At 38.1% G+C, this 25,248-nt stretch overlaps 1 protein-coding gene across 9 annotated transcripts in view; it reads right to left on the reverse strand.

Annotated features, from left to right (window-relative positions):
* Positions 1 to 25,248, reverse strand: part of KLF12 (KLF transcription factor 12) — a 418,858-nt gene that overhangs the window by 19,136 nt on the left and 374,474 nt on the right. For all 9 annotated transcript variants that reach the window (XM_054586431.1, XM_054586424.1, XM_054586427.1 and 6 more), the window contains one exon: positions 3,290 to 3,447. In XM_054586431.1, coding sequence (XP_054442406.1) covers positions 3,290 to 3,447 — 158 coding nt within the window. The remainder of the gene's footprint in view (positions 1 to 3,289; positions 3,448 to 25,248) is intronic.

A 25,248-nucleotide genomic window follows, 5' to 3' on the forward strand; every position in this document is an offset into this window, starting at 1 on the left:
TGTTCCCTCAATTTGTGGCGTGGAAAACTTAAAAAGACACAGTGATAACTTGGAGTATAACTAGAAATACGTGGCTGAGAACTGAGGGCATCTGGGGAAATGAAGGTGCTAGTGGTTCGTGAAGGGCACCGGGGCCAGGAATTGAAAATGACAGTGTGATGAGCTAACCCAGTCACCCAGAGGGGACAGCGAGCCAGACTCCACCGCAGGAAACAATTCAACATGGCAAGAAGGGGGATGTTAAGGATACAAACTCTGGAGATCTCATGCACAGCATGGTGATTATAATCAACAAAAGGTATTATAAACTGCAAAGTTGCTAAGAGACTACATCTTAACTGCTCTCACTACAGAAAGGAAATGATCATTCCGTGACAAGATGGAGGTGTTAGCTGCGCTACGGCAGCAATCATATCGTAATATATATGTATCAAATCAATACACTGGACATCTTAAACTTATGCCAGCTTATCTGTCAGTTATATCTCAATTAAAAAACACAAGTTATCCATCTAGCTATGTTGTATCTCTTCCCTGAATTTTAAACCCAAATATCTAGTTATCTAACTATACAAAGACTCTGCCCTCAAAAATTTCACTGAACTTATTTTTCAGAAAAAGAAGCTCTCTGACACTCAAAGCGTTTAAGGGGCTGTGGGAAAATTACTGCTGTGTGAACAATACTCGATCAGGAACCACACTTGTGCACACAGGAGATAATGCCAGCTGCAACCACCAGGTGTGAAGATCAAATAAAAGATGTGCAAGTGTGCAGAAAACTGCGTAGTAGTGATTTGGTCTCTGTGAGAGATGGCACCCAAGGGATTCCTCTAGTTAGGAAACAAACTAGATTCTGAACCATTTGGACCCTAGGAGCCTATGATTTCATCTTATTAATAAGCCAAGCTAATTAACTCCACTTTAGCATTCAAGGCTTATGTTGCCTTGAATTAGAATGTGCACATCATGTCTGCTCTACTTCCGCAGTGTATGGTAAAATATGTAAGAGGAGGTCCTATACTGCCATGGAGTTAGATCCTTTCATAGTGCCCACTTAAACCTTTTCCTCTCTGTCACTGTTCATCACTTGAATAAATGGAATAGAGGTGTCTGTGTGAAAATGAAGCTATTATGTATTTTTAGAAAGTTCAGGGAATATAGGAATAACTCAAAATTTATGACGATTCACTGAGAAAGGTCATTCTTTTATTTTTTTAAACAGAAATTATCCCATAAAAGAAACATGACTTGATCATACTTGCTACTATGATTTGTGTTCACTATCTGGTGACAGAATGAAACATGCTTAGTCAACTTTCATGCCTACCCTCATTCTTGGCCTCGATGATAAAGAAATTTATTCAAACACAGGGCCTAAGAAACGGAAGAATTCCAGTTTCTCCCCCTCTCCGTTGATAATGAACTTCCCCTTGGGGGTTTTTCAGAGCCACATTATCAACGGAGAGGGGGAGAAACTGGAATTAAGTGGAAAAAGGATTGGGGGCAGGGAAGAAAGACGTAAGAGGCAGTTTGTAAAATGTGTTGATTATCTTAGCAGTATTAAAAATTATAATGCATATAATAAGCAAAAAAGTCAACTCCAGATTCTACAATGCTTCTCTGATTCTGGCAAGTGTCCCCCTATACCATAACTTCATCTCCAACACATGCGAAACGACACCCTGCCTCCATGTGCGCAGTCATAAAGCAGTCTTGCAAAGTAGCTTTGGAAGGAGCCTGACAGAAGAACATGATTCAATAATGGCAAAGAATGCCAATTTAAATTTTGCTGTCTCAGCTGGGAAGTGGTTAATATAATGTGGTTATTTTTAACACATTGGAGATGGGAGTACTGTTTACACAACCCGATGGAAATAGGTTAACTTGAGGTTTTCAGTTAGATGCAGGTGCTCCTAAGTCTGACTCCTGTTGACGAGAGTCCCTGGCCTGGGCTTGTTTAATCTGTGGCTCCTTGCTCGCAGGAATGTGTGAGAATAAATTTCTCCATTATACCTGTTTCTTTGAACTTCACGTTTCAGTCACCAATCATTTTCCCTAGAAAAGGTAGTAATTGTGGGGTCCTCCTCCCACCTTCTGTCTCTTCCCAGAGCATCCCCTTGGTGGCACCAAACAGGATCCAGAAGCCAAGGAAGCAGGGGATGTTGGCTGACGGATACACAAGGCAAAGGATGAGTGGGGTGGGTACGGGGTTCAGTGAAGAGTCATCAGTTTATTTTCTAGGTGGGTGAGGAGTGAATATGTGGACAAGTGGATGGATGGGTTGCTAGGTGGATGGATGGGTGGATGGATGGGTAGATGGATGGATGGATGGATGGATGGGTAGATGGATGGATGGATGGATGGATGGATGGATGGATGGATGGATGGATAGATGGATGGATAGATGGATGGATGGGTGGATGGATGGATGGATGGATGGATGGATGGATGGATGGATGGATAGATGGATGGATGGATGGATGGATGGGTGGATGGATGGGTAGATGGGTAGATGGATGGATGGGTAGATGGATGGATGGATGGATGGATGGATGGATGGATGGATGGATGGATGGGTAGATGGATGGATGGGTAGATGGATGGATGGATGGATGGATGGATAGGTGGATGGATGGATGGATGGATGGATGGGTGGGTGGATGGGTGGATGGATGGATAACGACAAAGTCAGTGAATCACCTGTAGTCTCAATTTCCTTCTCTGTAAACTATGAATACTAAAAATCCTCTCTATATAAAAACAATACCAGTGGGAATCAAATGGAATCATGTAGAAATATTTTTTGAACTCACCACAGTGCTATGTATATGCCAATTTCATTATTATTATTATTATTAGTTTATTTATTTGGTTACTTGGGGGGTGAGGGGAGAAATGCATGATCTAAGTGGTGGTTAAAATGCTAACTTTAAAAGAAGAGAATAAGTTTGTCCAGCTTGTTGTTTGATGCACTACCTGGACTAACTTAATCTGATAAACTAGGCAATGATTAAGTGTCAATGCTGATTATGAAAAAGACTAGATCACTGTGTTCGTACCATTATAAAACTCCTTAAGACATGGAAGAATTACTTCATTGGTTGCTAAAGTGCACTAAGACTTAAGCCTTTTTCAACTGAGAGAAGGAAAGCATCCTGCTCAGAAAGAAATTAAACTGAGGAGGTACCTATGATGACACGATCCCAGCATGCTCATGGCTCTGGAGTTGAGCAGCTGGCCCTTTTGGATTCTCACTGACCCTCACGTGAGAGGCCCTGCGGAGTTGTACCTGTATGTGTCCTTCGATGAGCCTTCAGGTGAGAACTTTTTGTGTACACTTTGTTGCATCCCTCAAAATCGCATCTGTGAATACGCCGTTTTCTGGAGTCTGGGGATTCAGATCGTCTCTGGCGTCTTGTGCTCTCAATACTAAATGGTGAAATTGAACTAGAAAAAGAAAAAGTGAAGTTAAACAGTGAGAAATGGAGCACTCTGTTTTGGTTCTAGTGGCACGAGACCTCAGTCTCGTGGTCTGTAGCTTCATATGGGACGCAAGGCCCCGTGCCTACATTTCCCAGACACTTCTCATTTCTTAATCTCGAAGGCAGGCAGCTTGATCTACTTCTGGTGAAACACTTCTAGGGGGAGAATGACATGCTTAAAATAAAAACAAGACAAAAACAGAAAGTAAATGAGAGCTGTGGTAGGTGAGTAGATCCTCGGTAACAAGTAAGAAACAAGCTGGTGGTGTAAAATTATACTTCAACATTTTGAACTTCTGGATATACTTATAGAGAGTATTCTGGGAAGCCCTGCTAGAGATAAGTGACAAAAATGAAAACATTTAATAAATAACATGAGGGTCTGAATTGCATGTGACAACACAGAAAATTGAGCTAAATCACAATGTACATTTCAAAACAAGTGAGGTTGGGCTGAAAGAAGTGACATCAGTACACCAATTACATGACTCATGACAAGCTATTTCTGTTCATTAAAATGCACCTGACATTTAACTTTTACAGTTGGTGGTTTTTCATGGCAAGGAATAAAGTTCATTGTATTTAAAGATTAGCTGTACCACGATGAAGAAAAAGAAGTTTAACTATGAAATTTGGCCCTGACTTGCACGTTGTTTAATCTTAATGCCACAGTAGAAAAACAGGATTAGTTTGTAATGCCAGGTAATTGATTAACATGCACTTCTTCAAATCTTAATCTCTTTTGATTGAGATAGAAATGAAGAACATGACTCATTTTTTAGTTATTCAAAGTTTTAAAAAAATTACAGTGAAATCTAATTAAATACTTCTATCAATACTATACTATTCCATACTTCTGCTATAAAAAGTTCATCATTATTAATATTTTGACATATTTTATTCCAGCCTTGCCACGTTTTGATGCTTTTAAAAAGTATTTTGTATTAATAAATCACCTTTTTAAAAAGACCTGAACATTACAGATAAAGATAATCTCTCTTTATTTTCCATCGTCACCCTGATCCCTTCTCCTCCCAGGGGAAACTTCTATCATCAGTTTTCTTTAAATCCTTCCACTTCTTTAAATTATGCTTACCTATCCACATCTGCATTTACAGAAACTCATAATATAATTTTGTGTTTCGTAAGAGACAAAATAATTCACTGTTCACATCATTCTGCAAATTGTTTATCACTCAACATTAAGTATTTGCGATCTATCCATGTTGATACAAATACTGTAGTTCATTCACTTGAAATGTTATTATCACAATTAATCAATTCTAAGATGATTTCTTTCATATTTTATTGGCGCTAAAATTAGGATTCTTGTAATTGATGGCTTGTCATTGTTTAACTGGCATACTACTTTTTCTTTGTTAGTGGTACATAAACTAATGGTACATTTCATAGTAGGTGGTACTTTAACTTAGATCAGGGGTCTGTGAACTTTTTCTTTAAAGGGCTAGGTAGTAAATATATTATTTGGATTTTTGAGAGTCATACAATCTATATTGTAACAAATCAACTCTGAAATTGTAGCAGAAAGTAGCTATGGAACAAATATACTCAAATGAGTATGCTATGTTCCAGTAAAACCTTATTTACAAAACAAATAGTGGGCTGTAGCTGGTTGACACTTGACTTAGATGAGATATGGCAATAGTCCAATGAATATTCATCCTAGACTTTTAAAATCCATTTCCTAAGTGATGGACATATACTACATTTCTAATATTTCACTATAATATAGCTCCCATCAACTATTTTTAAATGTCGTCTTCTACATATGTGCCTTTCAAGTTTTCAATGTATGTTTTCACTTGTAACAACAAGATTCAGTAGCCAAAGCTTTATACTGTTAGATAAGATCAAATATAAATGATGTTTATCTACTTGTGTTTTAAACAGTTTTATGAAAGATCTCTATTAGTAGAATGAAAAAAACACATGGAACATCTAGACCACATTTTCCAGCCTTCTTATCAGTCATTGTGGATTTGCAGTTTTCCATGTAACTGACTCAGTTGCAGGAACTGGAGCTTATCTTGAAAAAAGTCAAGATAGTGTATGGCCTGCCCATAAAAAAAAACAGTGTTAATCAGTCCTGGCAAGGGTGTGGTTCTTGTGAACAAATAAGACCATTGAGTGAAAACAGGGCAGCAGTAATTCATTTCTTTAACATCTAGTTTTGAAAATAAATATGGATCTTGGCACTGGGGACCTCAAAAATAGAAACTTTTATGTTGTAATATGTTTGACACCTTTTAAGTTATGAAAATGATATGGTATTTTTTTCTTCACATGAAAATTTAAAGTGTATAATACGAACATTTTGTTTTGTATAACACTGTATACATACTAAGGTGTAGAAGTCTAAATGTAACTATATCTGTAGTTGATTTTAGCTATTTATCTTGCTATGCATTTGTGTATATAGAGAAAAGTGAACAACAAATCTGAAATCAAAACCACACAACTACTTAGCAGGTCTTTAAGGGACCTATGAAGCAATGTGGCTGTACACAGTCCGTCAACCACTGAACTACATGGTTGGCCAAGAAGGAGAGCAAAGGTTACAGAATGGCATGGAATTGCTTCACTCAGAGTTCTTAATCTACATTAAAATAAAGACTTATTAGGTGGGTGTCTTTAATGCCACAAAACTTTGTGCCCTTGTTTTCTTCATTTTAAAGATAAAAGTTTTAGGACATTATGAAGAACAACCATGTAAAAAGTTACTAGTGCAATTAAAATAATTTTTAAAAAAGGTACATGCAATGTAGCTGTGTACTCAGCAAAGCTGGCTTTGAAATGAAATGTGATGGGTAAGAGTTCCCTTTGGTTCCCCTTTTTAAATGGCAGAGCCATCATCAGATGTAAAAGAAACTTTGGCTAGGCTGTGCCTTTTAGAACTACTTACTTGGCCTCTTTGTGGAAAGGTAGGGAGGTAAGTGGAACTAAGGTAAAAGGGAATCAAAAGTGCAGAAGAACTTTTGAACACAGGGAAGAGGAGAGGACAGTCCAAGTGCACAGGAGACTGCTGCTGTGTTGGGGCCCACTGCCTGCTCCCACAATTGGCAGGCACTGTTGTTGGAAGACAACCATGGGAGGGGAGTTTAGCCAAGCCAATGCCATGGCAGAGAATGTGACAGTCAGGGTGCTGGTACCAAGTATGCTTATGTGTCAAAAGTCTATTGTGGACATTCAAGAAATGTTTGTTAAACAGAATGAATGAATGGATGGGTGAGTATACTAAGACATGCATTCAGAATTTTTAATTTAATGTAATCAATTAATGAACCCCTTTGATTGCAAATCTTCAGATAATGGTTACTCAATTCCTTGTTCTTACTCTATTTTATTTCCCTGAGTTTCATATTTTCAATGCTTTATGGAGTAGTTACTAAATATCAGGGATTGAGGATAACCATTAAAACCACATGTACTAGAAGAAAAGTGAGAGCAAGGGATTCAGAACCTATTTGAAGAAATAATAACAGAATACTTCCCTAAGCTGGTGAAAGAAATAGGCATGCAAGTCCAAGAAGAACAAAGAGTCCCAAACAAGATGAACCCAAAGAGGTCTATATCAAGACACATTATCATTAAAATACCAATAGTTAAAGACAAAGAGAGAATCTTAAAATCAGTAAGAGAAAAGCAGTTAGTTACCTACAAAGGAACTTCCATAAGACTGTCAGCTGATTTCTCAACAGAAACTTTGTAGGCCAGAGGGGATTGGCAAGAAATATTCAAAGTGAAGAAAAGCAAGGACGTACAACCAAGATTATTCTACCCAGCAAAGCTATCATTTTGACTATAAGGACAGATAAGAGTTTCTCTGACAAGAAAAAGCTATAGGAGTTCATTGACACCAAACCAGTATTACAAGAAATGTTAAAGAGTCTTATTTAAGAGGAATAAGGAAAAAAAGATAAAAAAGTATAATAAAATGACAGTAAATACATATCTATCAACAATTGCTTTAAATACAAATGGATTAAATGCTCCAATCAAAAGACATATGGTGGCCAAATGGAGAAGAAAACAAGATCCTTACATACGCTGTCCACAAGTGACTTACTTCAAATCAAATACACACATAGACTAAAAATAAAGGGATGGAAAAAGCTACTTCATGAAACTGGAAACAAACAAAAAAGCTGGGATGCAACACTTAGACAAAAGAAACTTTAAAACAAAGGCTATCACAAGAGACAAAGAAATGTCCAGCAATTCCACTTCTGGGTATTTATCTGAAGAAACCCAAAACACTAAATTCAAAAGACATATGCACCCATATGTTCATTGCAGTATTATTTACAACAGCCAAGATATGGAAGCAACCTAAGTGTCCACCAGTGGATAAATGGATAAAGAATAAGTAGTATGTATATACAATGGAATATGACTCAGCCATAAAAAAGAACGAAATCTTGCCACATGCAACGACATGCATGGACCTAGAGGGTATTGTGCTGAATGAAATAAGTCGGTCAGAGAAAGACAAACAGCATATGATTTCACTCATATGTGGAATCCAAAAAATAAAATAAGCAGAGAAACAGACTCGTAGACAGAGCTAACATTTTGACAGTTGCCAGATGGGAGGAGGTTTGGGTGGAAAAGGTAAAGGGATTAAGAAGCACAAATTGGTAGCTACAGGATAGTCAGGAGGATGTAAAGCACAGCACAGGGAATACAGTCCATAACACTGAAATACCTATGTACGGTGTGAGATGGGTTCTAGTTTTATCAAGGTGGTTACGTCATATAAATATCTAATCACTGGTTTGTATGCCTGAAACTAATATAATATTGTACATGTCAACTGTAACTGAAAAATAAAAATAATTATTTAAAAAGCCCCACATGTATATAAGTGCCTCAGTTCTTTGTTCTAAGTTCAAGAGAAGGGCATTTTAAAGCATTGCTTACAATTAACGTTCTCAATGGGAGGCCACTGAGATCCGGCTGAACGTATATAGGATGCTGGTGAATAAAATAAAAATCTTCCCTTTGATCCTACTAAGCATCTAGTAAGTGGGAAAGGGTGCAGGAATGATCCTTACTCTCGGTAATATCATCCTGTCCTGTCTCACTTGGGGACTCATAAGCATGGGTGTTTGGTAACAGAATAGCTACAATTACATGTTGGCTGTTTCTATTCTGCCTAAGCCTTCCAGGCGATGTGCCCTTTGTTTAGAAGGCACGTAAGATATCCTCAACTGCATGGAAACGGACTTCTGTGCTTCAGAAGCTGGCCTTGTTCTAAAAGCATGGGGATGCGCAGGTGAGTACTGCCTGTGCCAGCATAGGATTCATCCAATCATTCTTAGTAACAAGCTTGGTAGGATGAAAATGGTAAACAGTCGCTAGTGCGTTCCCAGAAAGTGTACTAAACACATCTGTACAGTTCAAAGAAACAATAACTCAAGGCCCACTCCCTTCCCCAGAAGGTTAGACCATTTAGAATAGTGAATTGATGCCTGAGGGGGCCTCTTAGGCACTGAGTAGGTAATAATTAGATCCAGAGAGAACAAATGAGTGAATCATGACTTCAGTTGCACAACGGTCCCAGTTGGAATGGCAAGTTAAATTAGAATTAAACCCAGAGAGGCTTGAAAAGTCACATCCAGGAACAGCTCTATTTAAATAGAAGGCACCGCATGACTGCTATGAAAGAAATTAAGGTTAACTGTAATCAGCAGGTAATGAAAGACCATTTGTCACGTGCGACCTTAGTGTGATGAGATGCCCTTCACTGAAATTGGAGTTTCCATAGGAGTTAAAAAAAAAAAAAAAAAAAAAAGCCAGGACATTCTTTTAAGGTTGGAAAGAGGGCACACTCATCCCAAATTTTAAAACCAGAACAGAGCAAACAGTGAAATGGAAGGTGCTTCAGGAGATTCACACAGTCAATCTTAACAGAACCCCAAGGATCATGGTGGAAGATAACAATGCCAACTGACACTTGCAGAATGCTTACCAGGTGCCAGGTTCCCCTCCGAATGCTTTAGGCTCCAACTGACTCTCTGACGTCGTTATTACTATACCTAGTTCACAGGTGAGGAAACTAAGGCACAGAGAAGTTAAGGCCAAGGCCAAGGCCATAGCCAAACCAAATAGGTGGCCACACCAGCATTTATTTGAACCCAAGTGATTGACTCCAACAGACCCAGTCTTAGTTATTCTATTCTACTGACTTGGGCAGATACACGGGAGATAAACCAGCATTATGATAAAACATGAACAACTAACAAAATACCCTGTATCATTTAAATTTTCTCTCTAACCCAAGTATACAAAACAACAGCACATAAAAGCATTTTAAATGTGCCCTGCACATTTTCTCCCAAGAGAAAAGAAGGCATATACTTTTCTCTCGGGAATTTTAAGGTAAACTCTTTCATAAATACTGCTAGAAGAAGTAGGTGCTCAGTATAATTATTTAATACTAATCTACCTATGAAAATACTTTCTTAAGGTTGTTGGAAAAATATATATTTAATTCCAGGGAAATGCTTTTAGAAGGTGGGGCTGGGCAGTGTCATGCGGTTAAGTCGTCGTCTTTGGCTACTAAGGCCACAGGGCTAGTTTCTTCCCTGCGAGTCCAGTTTATTTACAATTGGACCAAAAAGGATTTACAGTTGGCTGCACAACAGAAGTACCTTGGAGGAAGGGGCCCCATTCAGTTTTAAAGGTATGTTTTTTACTGTTTTCCAAAGTTCATTTTAAAATTCTTTTGATTCAAACATTAATATCACCTACTGGAATTCTAAATTGTTTCCGACATGTAAATAAAGAACCATTTCCTTGCTAGTAAATCAAACACCACAGTGGGACTGAAATATCAAGCCACAAGCCAATAAACAAACAAACAAACAAATAAATAAATAAAAAGTTGAGAAGACTTTGACTTAACCAAAGGTTCCCTGGGTCTTGGTGATAGGATTCTAATCATATGGACAAGCCAGACATTTCCAATTTTTTGTAGGCTTTCTCTTAGCTAGCAAATGGCTCTCAGAAGCTGGGATCTTTGTATTTATCTTCCATAGTATAACAGACCTATGGAGCTCCCATCAAACCATGCCAATTTCTTTTCTATGATATTAATTGGGGAAAAGGTCCTATTGAAGTATGCTCACTATCTAATCCCCAGAGGCTACCTTCCAAGGCAGTGTTCAGTCACCAGAATGAAGTCTGCTTTCATAGGATGACTATGGAAAAGTGGTTTTGTAGAACTACTTTTGAACAGACTGAAATTATAAGAGTAGTAGCTGCCAACCTTTCCAGGAGCTGTGACTAAGGCATTATACTACTTCATGTTCAATTGCGGATTCAATAAAAATAAAACAATTTTCACAATATAGATAAATCAAGAACAATATATTTGCTAAAATGTGTTAAAAAGCTAATTATTGGCATATATTTAACTACAACTTGGCACTTTTTTCACATGAACAGGCTATGTATTTCTAATTATTGTTTTATTTTAATAAATGAAATCTCCTATTACTTAACAGATAGTGGGTTTGCAACTGAGCCTTTATTGGGGGTGAGTATGGAGATAAGATTCACAGCGCATCATGATTTTACTTAAATATAACAGCTGCTACTAAATATTTTTCATCACTTTTAGACTATTCAAATATTCAAAATTGTTAGTCCTATTTTTCTGCTCTCTTCTAATTCATATTTTAGCATGCAAAATCATATGCTATGTTAAGTAAAAGGTGTAAAGATGAAACAAAAATAAATCATTAGCTGCATTTGGTTTTATTATCAAACTTTATGATGAAGTTATATTACAAATTGAGAAAGGTTTGTTTGCTAACAAAAAAGGTCCACTTTCAGATACATACTACCTATTCAAAGTGGTTACTTTTGGGGGAACACTGTATGCATTTCAAAGACTTTATCCCATAAAATCAATTCATAATTTACGATGAAACAAGGGCTCTGGAACAAGTGCAGATTCTGAATTACACTGGACATTAAATGGAGGACACATAACTTACTGAGATATTTAAGATGAACTTTTCCACAGGATTTCTTCAGAAAACATTGGGGTTTAAATTATTTTTTATTCCAGGATGTGTAGCTCGTGGAGTGTTTGAACCTTGAAAAGTCTTTCTAGGTCCCAACAGGACTGTTTTAATCAGAATGCCTTTAGGGCAGTTGCCCACCCGCCTCCCCACCCCCCGTTTGGCATGGGTGCTATCGCCCTCTCTGCTTTAAAAGCGCATCATTTTATTTTTATCCTTCTGGTGTGGCCCTTGAACCCCTCTGATTTTGAGACTCTACAACTGTGCTAAGTTAGAAAAATAAGTTCTCCTTATTCCATTCATGATATGTTCCAAACTTCTCAAGAGCGAAGATCCGGTTGTATGCTTGCCTCTCGAGAAACTGGCGTATCAGTAGCTACTTGAAAGGGTGAAGGGGGAGAAAGGGAAGCAGCTGCCTGGGGAGCAGAGTCCCTCGACCGCAGGAGGACCTCACCGAGCGCATTCACCGGGGTCTCCTGTGCTAGGGCAGAATTTGATATAAAAGGGTTAACTTCTCTCTATCAGAAGGATCTTGTTATACAGCAAATTTGCTAATAAAATATTCCTGTGGATGTAATCCAGGCAAGGACAGTACATATTAAGGCTGTGTTTTAAATATTAAAAAATATATAAAATGTTCCAACTATACACTTCTAATGAGGTAACTGTGATGTAACCATAAATAAACTTTTGAAGTGACCATCAAAACAGGCTTCTATCTATTTTATGCTGATCATTAACCAGGTCTATGTTACACTAGAGATATGTTTTATTAAAGAGCACTGAAATGATATCAGTTAGCTATCTGGTACTTAAGCTTACATAAATTATTGAAACAGTTTTTATCACTCGAATGGGGATATATAAATAACAAGACCAAGTTGAACTCACTGGTAATGTTCCACTTGAGTTTTTGTGGGCCAAACGGGCTATCTGGTGCTCTAAATAGGCATTTCTTAAAACGTGCATATATTTGAATTTCGAAGAAAAATAAAAATCTTCCCATCTATGGGAGGAAATATTCTGCCTCTTTTTTAATTTCCCTTCTTGAAAACTTTATTTATCAAATACTCTGCCAAACTAATGTTGGGTAAATAAGAATGTGCGTTAATGTCTCCAAATTCATATTTAAAAGACATTTAGAAGATGAGGAAATTGAGGCTCAGAACGATAATTAAATTAATTACTGTTCCAAGGAGATATAACTAAATAGTAGCAGAGTTGAAACCAGATGCCATTTCCTAACCCTTCAAACTAGGAATTTTCTGCTTTTCAATGAGGTTGTAGAAAGGTTGTGACTTTTCCTTGAAAACAAAGTCTGAATTTTTACATAAGGAAAATCTGCTTGGCAATACTGATGTTCCTCCTTCCCTCCCTTCCTCCCTCCCTCCCTCCTTCCCTCCCTCCCTCCCTTCCTTCCTTTTAAAATCAGATAGTCAGAACTAAAATTCCTGCCCTATTTACTTTTTTTTGTTTTGGAAGCCAGGAATCTTAGTCACAAATAGCCTGAGATTTGGTGTGTTTGTTTTCCACTCAAACTCCCAGCCCAAAACTACATAATTCTAATTTTAAATAGCAATTTTAAATGTATGTCTCATGAAATTCTTTCAGAATTAAAGTGTTAATAAGTATGGAAAAATACAAAAACAAAAAACAGAACATGCTACTTTTAAAAATGGAGGAAAATAACATGAAATTTAAATCTGGGCTTGAATATGCAGCTAAATTAAAGTTTGTGATGAATAAGTTCATATTATCATGTTTTAAGGAAAAAAACCTTCAAGAATTCTATTTTTTGTTGTTGTTTCTGAAGAAAAAGCATAGTTATGCTCTGAAAATCCAGACATGAATTATAGCTCATTACAATTTGTGAGCTATGGCATCTTAAACATTTAATCTCTTTAGTTTTCAGGTTTTTGTGTTTCAGATGTGGAGCTGCAGGAAGGCAGGAAGACTAGGCTGGAGTAAAGCAAAACTGACTTTGACTCAGCGTCCAATGTACCTCCGACACTTCCCAACCTCTGGTCCCTTCTTCCACTTTCAGTTAATAATGTTATTAAGATATAATTCACATACCATAAAATTCACCCTATAACATGTACAATGCAGTAGCATTCATTATATTCACAATGTTGTGGAACTATCACATCTATCTAGTTCCAAAACATTTTCATCACCCCAAAAGGAAACTCAATCCCATTAGTAGTCACTCCATCTTCCCCCTAACCCCTTGCAACTGCTAACCTACTCTCTGCTTCTATGGATTTGATCATTATGGATATTTACTAAAAATAGAATCATACAAATATGTGGCTTTTTGTGTCTGGCTTCTTACATTTGGCGTAAAGTTTCCAAGGTTCATCCATGTTACAGCATGCATCAATATTTCATTCCACTTTATACCCGAATAATATTCTATTGTATAGATATATCTACTTTATTTTTTCATTAGTCAATAGACTTTTGAGTTGATTACACCTTTTGGCTATTATGGTTAATGTTGCTATAAATATTTGTACAAGATTTCGTGTGGACATGTGTTTTAAATTCTCTTGGGTATATACCTAGGAGTAGAATTATTATGGCAATTTTATGTTTAATATTTTGAGAAATTTTCAAACTGTTTGTCACAGTGGCTACAACATTTTATGACTTCACCAGCACTATAAGAAGTTATAATTTCTTCTCATCCTCACCAACATATTATATGTCTTTTTGATTTGTTATCATAGTGCATGTAAAGTGTCAACTCATTGTGATTTGTATTTATAATTTACCTAATGACTAATGAAGTTCAGCATCCTTTGATGAGCTCAAAGCCTATTTTCATGTTTTCTTTGGAAAATCATCTATTCAAACACTTTGCTGATTTTTAAACTGTTTTTTTAGTCAAGTTTTATACTTTCTACATATGAGATCTGTCCAAAAGGAATCCAGACATGTAATGTGAAAAATAGAGACATTTATTGAAGAAGATACAAAAATACAAGAAACATTGTACACAGGACAATGGTGCCTCAGTCCCCTTCAAATTCCTTGGGACCTCACACAGTTCTTCCATTCACCTTCAGCTGCCTGGTTGTATTTTCCTGAATCTCATCAATGGTCTGAATCTCTTCCCTTTTAAAGATGATTTTAGTTTTGGGAAAAGCCAAAAGTTGCAGGGCGCCACATCTGGATTGCAGTGGGGCTGAGCCACCTGGGTGATTTGATGTTTCACCAAAAACTCTGCATGAGACGTGAATGATGCATGAGCTGGCATGTTCTAATGATGAAGCTGCCAATCACCAGTTGCCCATAGCCATGGCCTTCTGAATCATCCAAATAGTTTCCACGAAGGAATGTTCAAGCTTAACACAAAATTTGATGCAGATTTGTTGTTCTACTCGCTCAGTCATTTTGAATGCAACAGCCACACAGTACAGAGGGTCACTCAATGGGGTCTACCATCCCCACTGACTAGTAGAGTTTAGTCATCATTGTTCACACGTGTGCATTCCAGTCCATTCTCCTTGGCTGCTACGTTCTCATTATATTAACAATGACTGGACTTTTCCTGGCCAGACCCCATATACTGGATATAATTCCCTTATCAGATATATAATTGCCAACTTTTTCTCCCACTATGTAGGTTGTCTTTTTATTTTCTTGATTTGTCCATAAAGCTATGTTTTAAATTTTGATTAAGTCCAATTTAATATTTCTTTACTTGTATGTGTGACTGGTGTCATATCTAAGAAGACTTGCTTGTGGATATACAGTTGTCCCAGAACGTATTTGTTGAAAAAATTATTCTTTTTTCATTGAATTGTCTTGGTACCCTTGTGAAAAAATCAATTGACTGTAAATGTAAGGGCTTACTTCTGGACTTTCACTTTTAATCCACTGTTCTATATGTGTACATTTATCACAGTGCCATAATGTCTTAATTTTATAGCTCTGAGGTAAATTTTTAAATTGGAAACTGTTAGTCCTCCAAATTTGTTCTTTTTTTAAGATTATTTACATATAAATTTTCAGATCAGTTTGTCAATTTCTGCGAAAGAAAAGGAAGATGGAATTTTGATTTTGGTAGGAATCGCACTGAATTTATTTACCATTTTGTGGAATACAGACACCTTACCAGCATTAAGTCTTTAAATCCATGAACGTGGGATGCCTTTCCATTTAGGATTTCTTTCTTTCTTTTTAAATAATGATGTTTTACCCTGATTGATGTGGCTCAGTGGCTCAGTCCTACAAACTGAAAAGTCACTGGTGTGATCCCTGGTCAGAGCACATGCCTGGGCCAGGTGCCTGGTTGGGTGCGTGCAACTGATCAATGTTTCCTTCACATACGGATATCGCTCTCCCTCTCTGTCTCTCTCCCTCTCTTCCTCCCTTTCCCTCTCTCTAAAAATAAATAAATAAATTCTTTATATAAAATATGATATCTTACAGTTTTCAGTGTTCACATGTTGTACTCCTTTTGTTAAATTTATTCCTAGATATTTTCTTTTTCATGCTATTATAGATGAAGTTGTTTTCTTAATTTCATCTTCAGATTGTTCATTGTTAGGGGACAGAACTACAATTGATATTTGCATTATGCTCCTGTGTCCAGCAACCATGTTGAATTCATTCATTAGTTCTAACAGTTTTTTGAGGGTAAATTTGTTAGAATTTTCTACATATATGATCATATCAACTGCAAATAGAGATAATTTTACTTCTCCCTTTACAATGCATATTTCTTTAATTATATTTTTTCCTAATTGCCCTGGTTACAATGTTGGATGAAAGTGGTGAGCATGGATATTCTTGTCTTGTTCCCGATCTTAGAGAAAGTATTCAGTCTTTCACCATTAAGTATGTTAGGTGGGGATTTCTATAGAAATTCTCTATCAGGCTGAAGACATTCCCTTATACCCTTAGTTTGTTTTCTATCACAAAAAGATGTTGCACTTTACCAAATGCTTTTTCTGCATCTATTGAGATAATTAGGTGGTCTCATTCTTTAGTATGTCAATATAATGTAATATATTGATTGATTTTCATGTATAGCTGAGAAAAAAAGTAGCTCAGAAAGGTTAGGTACCAGAGAAATGAAAGACATAGAGCCCCAGTCAATACTTTTTCCTGTATCAGACCTTTCCTACAGAAAGATGGAAAAACTTTAAATATATCAAGATGATGATATTAAATTTTCAGTACCATATTTATTGATGACTAAATATCATTTGCCCTGCTGTTTTTTTAAAACTTGGCTTTTTCCTGCTAAGAAAATCAGTAATATGAGAGCGTTTAAGTTAGTAGTAATCCGCTGTACAGGCATTTTTCATATTAACATTACTGATTAAAAAAATAAAACAAATACTTTCTGTGAGTTTACAATAGAAAAGCAAGTGGCATATGAAGGCATCTTCAGGGCACTTATATTCTGGTGGAATGCAAGTTTTAGATTTTGATCTACCTCAAATAGGTGAAAAAAGACCTGAATCTTTGCTAATTTTATCACATGTGGAAATGTAAACTCTGCCTTCAAAAGACATATGTAAATTTCTGGGAGGCGTATATTCTCAGGGCTACCTTGGTCGCTGGCATGAAACCTAAAGCTAAAACCAGCACCTTCCTCAATTTCACATCAAGAACAACCACATACACTCATCTGAGCATTTGGCCGCTCTTTTTACCATAGATGGTGAGGGACTCCTGGAGCTTTGGCTTCTCTTCCTAGTGTTCCCTGTATTTGTAAAATGCTTTTGGCTACCCCTGTGCTGCTCGCTGGTCCCATCCAGTCTCAGACAACTCTTCATCCTGCTGGCATCCTCTCTGTCCTTCACCTCGCCTCTGATTTCTCCTCCCATCCTCACCCCTTCCGTATTCAAGAGAAAAACAGCAAATTCCTTCCCTTGGCAGAGCTCGGTTCCCCTACCAAAAGCCTTGGGGCTAAGGGTCTATCCAAGTCCTTGCCTGGGAAGTGGGAGTGGGGCTCAGCTTACAGTCTACCTCCAAGCATTTCTAAAGGTGCATTGTCCCTATCAAGAGAGTTTTGTTCTAAAGGAACTTGGAGCCAGCTGTTACGGTAATAAAAATTTCTCCAGCTTATATATGCAAATCATAATTATAGAAGCCATAAAAATGATGTGATAAAGAGAGGAATAATAAAGTGTTATGGGAGTAAAGGGAGAGAGTATGTAATTCTGTCTGAGAATATCAGGACAAGCTTAATGTAGGACACCAACAGGTCAGTCTTAAAGAACACTTGGCATGCAGAAATGTGAGTGGTAGAGAGAAGGCAGAAAAGAAGAGATCAGGTGGCCAGGGCCAGGTACCATGGACTTGGAGTGCTCCTCTATAGAAAACTGCATTTTGTAGGTCCTGGTAGTATCAGGATTTTTTTTTTTTTAAAGATGTAAGAGAAAAATTCTAGCTTATGAAACTAGGACTCATTGATGAGGAAGTGATTAATGTCAAGGCTTTTATCAATTAATGAACTATTTATTGCCATCATCTAAGCAGTGAATTCTGCCTGAACTAAATCTGAATCAGAGGGGACCAATTCCAAGGCACTTCGGAAATAGCCCTGTCAGGTCTTTGTGGCTGACTAAATAATGGTGGGTAGGGGTGAGGAAGGAATGAGAGGAGACCCTAGCGTCCTGGCCTGGATGACCAGAACAATAGTAATGTCCTTAAGCAACCTAGAGTCCACAGGAAGAATGGCAAGACAAGAGAAGCTAATGATTAAAATTAATCTCCATATAAACAATAGACTTATGGTTAAAAGACAACAGAGTGGCACTTTCTTTTCATTTGTGAGGCAAGCAATAACTTAAAAGGGAGTAGAAAGTAGGTAATGAAGTATTTTCAGGGGTAACTTGAATGCATTTTATAAAAGAAAGCTCATAAAATAAATTTAATTTAATGGAAATGGAATCTCATTAAGTGCTGTCCAATCTGTAATTCTAAAGGCCAGGTACTTTGTAGAGAAAATTAGAACAAAAATGCATAGTTTTTGTTTATTCAGTCAATTAACATTCATTAAATTCGTTTAGGGAGATTACTAAGTTTATAGTTGGCGGTTAATGTACTTGAGGACAGAGGCGATTGCTTTTCCAATTGGTTTTAATTATAGGAGTTTGTTTTTCAGGACCTCAAAGAGATCCACTTAAGTGGAAGGGAGGATGAAGGGATACAGGAAACACATTCTGAAGCACTTACTATTGCCTTAGGCAGCTTGCTGAGTGTTCTACATATTAGAACAGCTTGAAATAAATAGCGGATGGACTGAAAGATGTGAGTTCAGAACTACCAGAGTAAGAATCCTGCCATTAAGTTTTTAGCTGTGTCTTAGAAAAAAATTACCAGCTTCTCTTTTTTCTATAAAACAATAATACCTATCTTGCAGAATTATACAAAGGATTAAGGTTATGAAAATAAAATACCTTGTATGAACAGGTGGATATTCAGGAAATGACTGAAGTTACTGTTGCTTTACTTTGTATTAACCTTATTATTAACCCCATTTTACAGGTCAGGAATCTGGGATTTAGTCAAGTAACACTTTCAAGAGCATAGAATTAAGAAATGGGTGCCACCTTTTTAAGTAATTGGTATCCCACTCACCTAAAACAGAGCCAGACAGAGGAAGTGCTCGCTAGAAATTGGCTGCTAGAAATCGGCTGCGTGCGAATGCAAAGCATCTCACACCTAGGTTCTTTCCCTTCTCCTGATGTCTGATGCTGCAGGGTCCCTGAGCTCAGTCCTCTGGACCCTTCTCTCTTCTGTCTCAGCTCTTCCCCTGAGTGACCACGTCACGTTCAGTCCCATGCTTCGTAGAGTGTGCTTCATATACCATCTTTGAATGTCACCCATTTTTCTTTCTTTTTTAAAATGAATTGTTTTTTAATTTAATCTTTATTGTATTTGTTCCATTACCCTTCAGTCCCCTTATACCCACCCCCAGCAATCAGCACACTGGTGTCCATGTCCACGAGCCCTTTTCCTTTATGCTCAGCCCGTTTTTATTTCTACAGCCCCTCCTCCCTGAGCTCCACTCTCATGTATCTTTTTGACCTCCCACTTGTGTTAGACATCCCTAATTTCACATGTCAACGGTGAACATGTGATATTTTTCTCCAAACTCATTCCTTTCCCAGTTTTCTCTATCTCAAGAGATGATCATTACCCTCTGGTAGCTCAGGGAAGAACAGGAGTCTATTGTGGTTATTTTCTTCCACTTACAACCTGTCAACAGGACCTATCGGCTCAACTTTTCAAAATGTACACGATTTTGAATACTGCTCACTACCACAGCTATAACTGATCTTTTATCTGGTTTCCTGCTAGAGCAGCGAACTGGAATTCCTGCGTCCAAACCCTTCCCCCTACCCACAGTCTTTTTATTTATTTTTATTACAGTAAAAATATAAAACACAAAAATTTATTCCTATAATCATTTTTAAGTGTACAACTCAGTGGCACTAAGTAAGTTCGCACTGTTGTGCAGCCACCATATCCGTTTCCAGAACTACTTCATCATTCTATAGAGAAACTTTGGTTCCTTAAATAAGAATTCCTCGTCCTCCCCTCCTGCCAGTCCCTGGTAACTTCTACTGTCCTTTCTGTCCCTTTGAACTGGACTGCTCTTGATACCTCACATAGGTGGAATCATCCAATATTAGTCCTTTTGTGTCTGACTTATTTCATGCAGCATGATATTTTAAAGATTTACCATGTTGTAGCGGGTGTCAGAATTTCATTTTTACAAGTCAAATACTATTCCATTGCATGCAGATGCCACATTTTGTTGATCCATTCATCTGCTGATGTACATTTGGGTTGTTCCACCTCTCTCTCCTATTGTGAATGCTGCTGCTATGCACACTGTTGTACAAGTGTCTCTGTGTGCGATATTTTGGGTATATACACAAAAGTGGAATTGCCTGATCACAGGACCATTCTATGTTTAAATTTTGAGGAAATGCTAATCTGCTTTCCATAGCAGCTTCACCATTTTACACTCCCAAAAGCAATACACAAGGGTTCCAAAATAGCTCAACATTCTCACTAACATGTCCTATTTTCCACATTTTTAAAATCCTCACCTGAGGATATGTTTTTATTGACCTGAGAGAGACAGGAAAAGAGATAGAGAGAGAAGCATCCATTGGTTGCCTCTCATACGTGCCCTGACTGGGGATTGAACCCGCAAGCTCAGTATGTGACCTGACCAGGATAGAACTCCCAACCTTTTGGGGTATGGGACAGTGTTCCAACCAACTGAGCCACCTGGCCAGGGCTTTTCCACTTTTTTAATAATAGCTATTAAAATTGCTATGAAGAGGTTCCTCCATAGTCTTCTTAAAGAAACTGTGTGCTATTAAAACAGCCATGTTTCCATTTTGCTTCTAAGTCTTTATTATCACCCAAGAGGTCTTTATCGGGACCCTCAGATCTCATAGTTCTTTCTCTAGCTCACTCTGCTCCAGCCACATGGCCTTCTAACTCTCCCTGGAATAAATCAAACTTATTTTGATGCACAGCCTTCAATTTTGTTATTCCTCCGCCTAGAACTATTTCTCTCCATTATCATCCTGGTCTCACCTCCTTCATATATCTAACCAAATGCTACTTTTTCAGAGAGGACACCCCCAGCACCCACTCTATGTAATGTCTTCCATCTCATTCATTTGCACCTTCCCCCATCTTTTCCTTTATTTTTCTTCACATTCCTTGTCACTCTTACCATCATACAGTATGTTTATTTGTTCATCATCTCTCTCTTTCAGCAGAATGTAAGTTCCCTGTGGGTGGGGGCTTTTTCTTACTCATTTTTTTTGTATCTAGAGTGCTTAAAACAGTGCTAGGCAAATCAGAGACACTAATTATTGAGGGAATGCGTGGCTATATGTTTATAGAGGCTTAACAGGTGGTAATATTGAAGATCTTGATCTATTATTTCATTTTCATCAGAGACTGACAAAATATCTTTAAATTTAAAACACAGATTTATTTCTCTTTTTAGTGGTTGCTACTCTCTAATGTTTAGTTAAGAATTATACGACTCACAATAATATCATTAAGCATTAACTTATCCCCAGGCACTGTTCTTGGTGTTTGACACACATCACTATTGTTTAAAAAAAAAAAAATTCTTGAGGATATTTGCATTTTACAGATAAGAAAATAAGGCTCAGGAAAGGTAAACTGTCCAAGATCACACAGTGAGGAAGTGGCAGGCCAGGAACTCCAGCCAGGCACTCTCTGGCTCCAAAGCTTACTGCTGATTCTACCCCATCACTCAGCAGATACACTGAGCAACATCCCGCAACCACAATCTCTACCTTAAGGAACATGCGAAATAGTTAGTTCATACCGTGATGAGGCCTATTTCTACACACATAATTTAAAAGCCATTAGAGAGCTCCAGAGAGGGAGAGCCCCTGGCCGTGGAGGTTGGGAAGTTGTCCTGGAGGAGGGAGGGCGTGAGCAGAGCCCTGACTGGGTGGGACTTAGACGTGGACAGGGTCACACTCCGAAGGGGCGAATCCACCTGAGCACTGGCCCCAGGACAGGAAGGAATGAGGGGCATTGAGCCACAAATGGAGGAAGCAGCCTGCCGGAAGTCCAGTTCACCTCTGGTTGAGTGCAGGAGGAGGGAGAAGAGCTGGTGTTTATCTAGCACTTAATAAAATGATGTCAAGCACTGTGCTATATGCTATGCAAGAGTTGTCTATTTAATTTTCAGGACAACCCTATGGCATTGATATTATTATTCCCATTTAATAGATAGGAAAACAGAGATTTGTACAACAGAGACAAGATAGGAATATATGGTTAAGAGATAAGGATTCATAGTCACCTTGATAAAGATTTTAAATGCTGTGACAAATTACCTGGCTTTGCTCTATATGCATCAATTCCTGCTCTCAACCCCCACCCCCCAACCCTGGAGGTTTAACTACTATTGTAATAACCAGGAATGCTACCCAAGTGCGACCTTAACACTCTCATCAACTCCCCCTTCCCAGACAAGTCTACTAGCCTCCACTCGTTCGAGCTTCTCACCCTTAAGCCCTACTAATTGAAATCCTTTAGTTGCCCCTAACATACTCCCTGGTTCCTCCATACAAGGACCTATCTTCTAGCCATCAAAACCTATATAATGTGACTCATTTACAGGGAAAATGGATGTGCAGTTTGAGAACTGTTTCACAGACTAGTGACAATAATTTAGGATACTGTTTCCAGAAATCCAGGAGTTTCTCTGAATTACAATCTATTCTTCCCAACTCAGAGAGTTAATCATCCATATAATAAATATTTTATTCTTCCAGCTGCCATTATAAACTATAGTACTTTAAGACTATCTGTCTGACTCCAAGAGTCAGTAAAATGATTCATAGATTAGAAAATTCAGTGTTTTATGATCTTCCCCCATTATCTCATAATTTCCACAAGTGTACATATATTAGGTGAAGTAATAGCTCAAAGTTAAAAGATCATATTGTCAAGCAGGAACTTTAAATATCACCAAGCGTTTGTGGGGCTTTTGTTGTAGGCAACAAGCCAGTCTCCACACGACGTAGATCATGGCTTCCGAGGAACAACAGAGAGGCTGGCGGCCGGGTGGGCTGCTGCCATGGGATGAATGAGGAATGCCGTGATCAGCTGTTCAAGCGCGTCTGACACCATGGGTGCAAGTGTGAGTCCAATCACCGAGCAGCGAGGGCAGAGAAATGGATCCCTGAGGCTCCTCATAGTAGAGAGTGACCAAAACAAAAGGGGTTCACAGTGGGAAAATACATACTAATAAACATGCTCCAATATACGACTTGTATATACCATACGGTTTCAGAGACAAGAGGGTTGGGGGGGCTGGGTGCAAAAGGTGAAGGGATTAAGCAGTACAGATTGGTAGGTGCAGAGCAGCCGCAGAGATGCGAACTGCAGCAAGGACAATACAAGCAACAGTGTCAAGATGACGGGGTTTGGGCCAGGAGGGCGCTTGCAACAGCGGGGGACCACTCTGTAGACAGAGTGCATGGTTTCTGTCCATCTGAAACTGGGCGAGATGATACTGAAAAAACTGTGGCTGAAACATTTCTTTAAAAAGCAGCATGGATCAGTAGTTAAAGAGCAAGTTCTGGAACTGAACAGCCTTTAAATCCTAGTTCCAGGATTCATTAGTGGTATGACCCTAAGGAGGTTACTGCAAGTCTCTCTGCTTCTTAACCTGTGCGATGAAGTTACTACCAGTACCTACCTCTTGATATGATGGCAGAACAAAATGAGTGAGCACATGTAAAATGTTCAGAATGGTGACTGTCATGTGAGTATTTGTCATTAGCTTTTCTTATACAACATAATCAATGATTTGTGTATAAAAAAGAAATCAGAATAATCTACAATAAAATTTATCACTAAAAATTAATTTTAAAGCCATAAATGGCACTTTTGTTTGATTTGTAGTTCTATCATATACTAACTTCTAAAAATAAACTGATGCTTTAATGTAAATGATTATGTACCACTGATTTCTGAGATTTCTTCCCCTATTCCAATCAAGGTGATCTATTCCTTTTTCCTTTGTCTATTATCTAGACTACCTGAAGACAACTTCTGAGGCCCTTCAAAGAAGCTGATTTGCCCCAAAACCTAACAAGTCATTATGGAGCTTAACGTAGTCAATGTATTCCTAGCAATGACATGTGTGAGTTACCAGAAACACCTGTGAATCAGATACAAAGTTCATACTAATTACCGGTTTAATTTTCCTTTTTATTGGGTAATCAATATACACTTTAATGTAGACTAGAAAGGCTTTTACTTTTTCTAATTCTGTGCATGAATATTATGCATTTGAGAAAATACATGAAGCCTTATCTGAAATCTGTTTTCCTGCAACAAAAAGATTAAAGAATATGTGCACTATTAATAAGAGCTAATTAAGCACCTTTAGAAAAATTTCTGTTGTGAGTCTCTCAGAAGATGACCGGACTGAGTTTAATCCTTCCTGTATTATTTCAAAGCAACTCGTTGTATTTTCTTTGCCCAATCAGGGAAAGCATTGTTGAAACGCCCCCATGGGTCCTGCGGGGAAAGCACTTTGCGCTCTAACATTTGCTAAGGAGAGGGGCTCTGCGCTTATCAGTGTGGGCAGACAATGCAGAAGACACTGTGTAGGTCTCTGCTCTGCCCGTCAGCTTTTGTATAAAAAACTCCCACAGTGTTAATGCAACACACACATCCAGAGGACAGGCCTAAACGTTCCAGGAGGAAAGACAACACACGAGGCATAAAAATGGGACAGCCTCCAGGAGCTAATGGCAGTTTTACATACCCTATCTTTTTAAGTTTATAATAACTCCTTCCATTCCTATAACATCTTTCCTCTGAGAAGTGAAACTTCCTCAAAAGATGTTTTGTTCATTTTTTAAAGTTCCAAGTGATCCTGACAATGTTTCCATGGAATAGAAAGAAATTTTCCCATATTTTATAGGAGAAAACCTGAAGTCCAATGAGACAAGAGATGCCAATGTGACAAGCAGAGGAGACTGAAAGCTCGTGTGTGCGGGCAGCCCAGCGTGCCTCCCCAGGACAAGGGGGTCTTCCAGGGTTGCCCTCACGTCTGGGAGTGGGGTGCATCAGCAATGCCCCCAAGACCCATAACAGCTTTGGCTTGGTCAGATACAGTTGTGATTTCAAAGCCTTAAACTCTGGTTTTGCTGCAG

This window comes from Pteronotus mesoamericanus, unplaced genomic scaffold (assembly GCF_021234165.1).
Source record: "Pteronotus mesoamericanus isolate MK-2021 breed Mesoamerican mustached bat unplaced genomic scaffold, CSHL_Meso_final contig_94, whole genome shotgun sequence".
NCBI classification, from domain to species: Eukaryota; Metazoa; Chordata; class Mammalia; order Chiroptera; family Mormoopidae; genus Pteronotus; species Pteronotus mesoamericanus.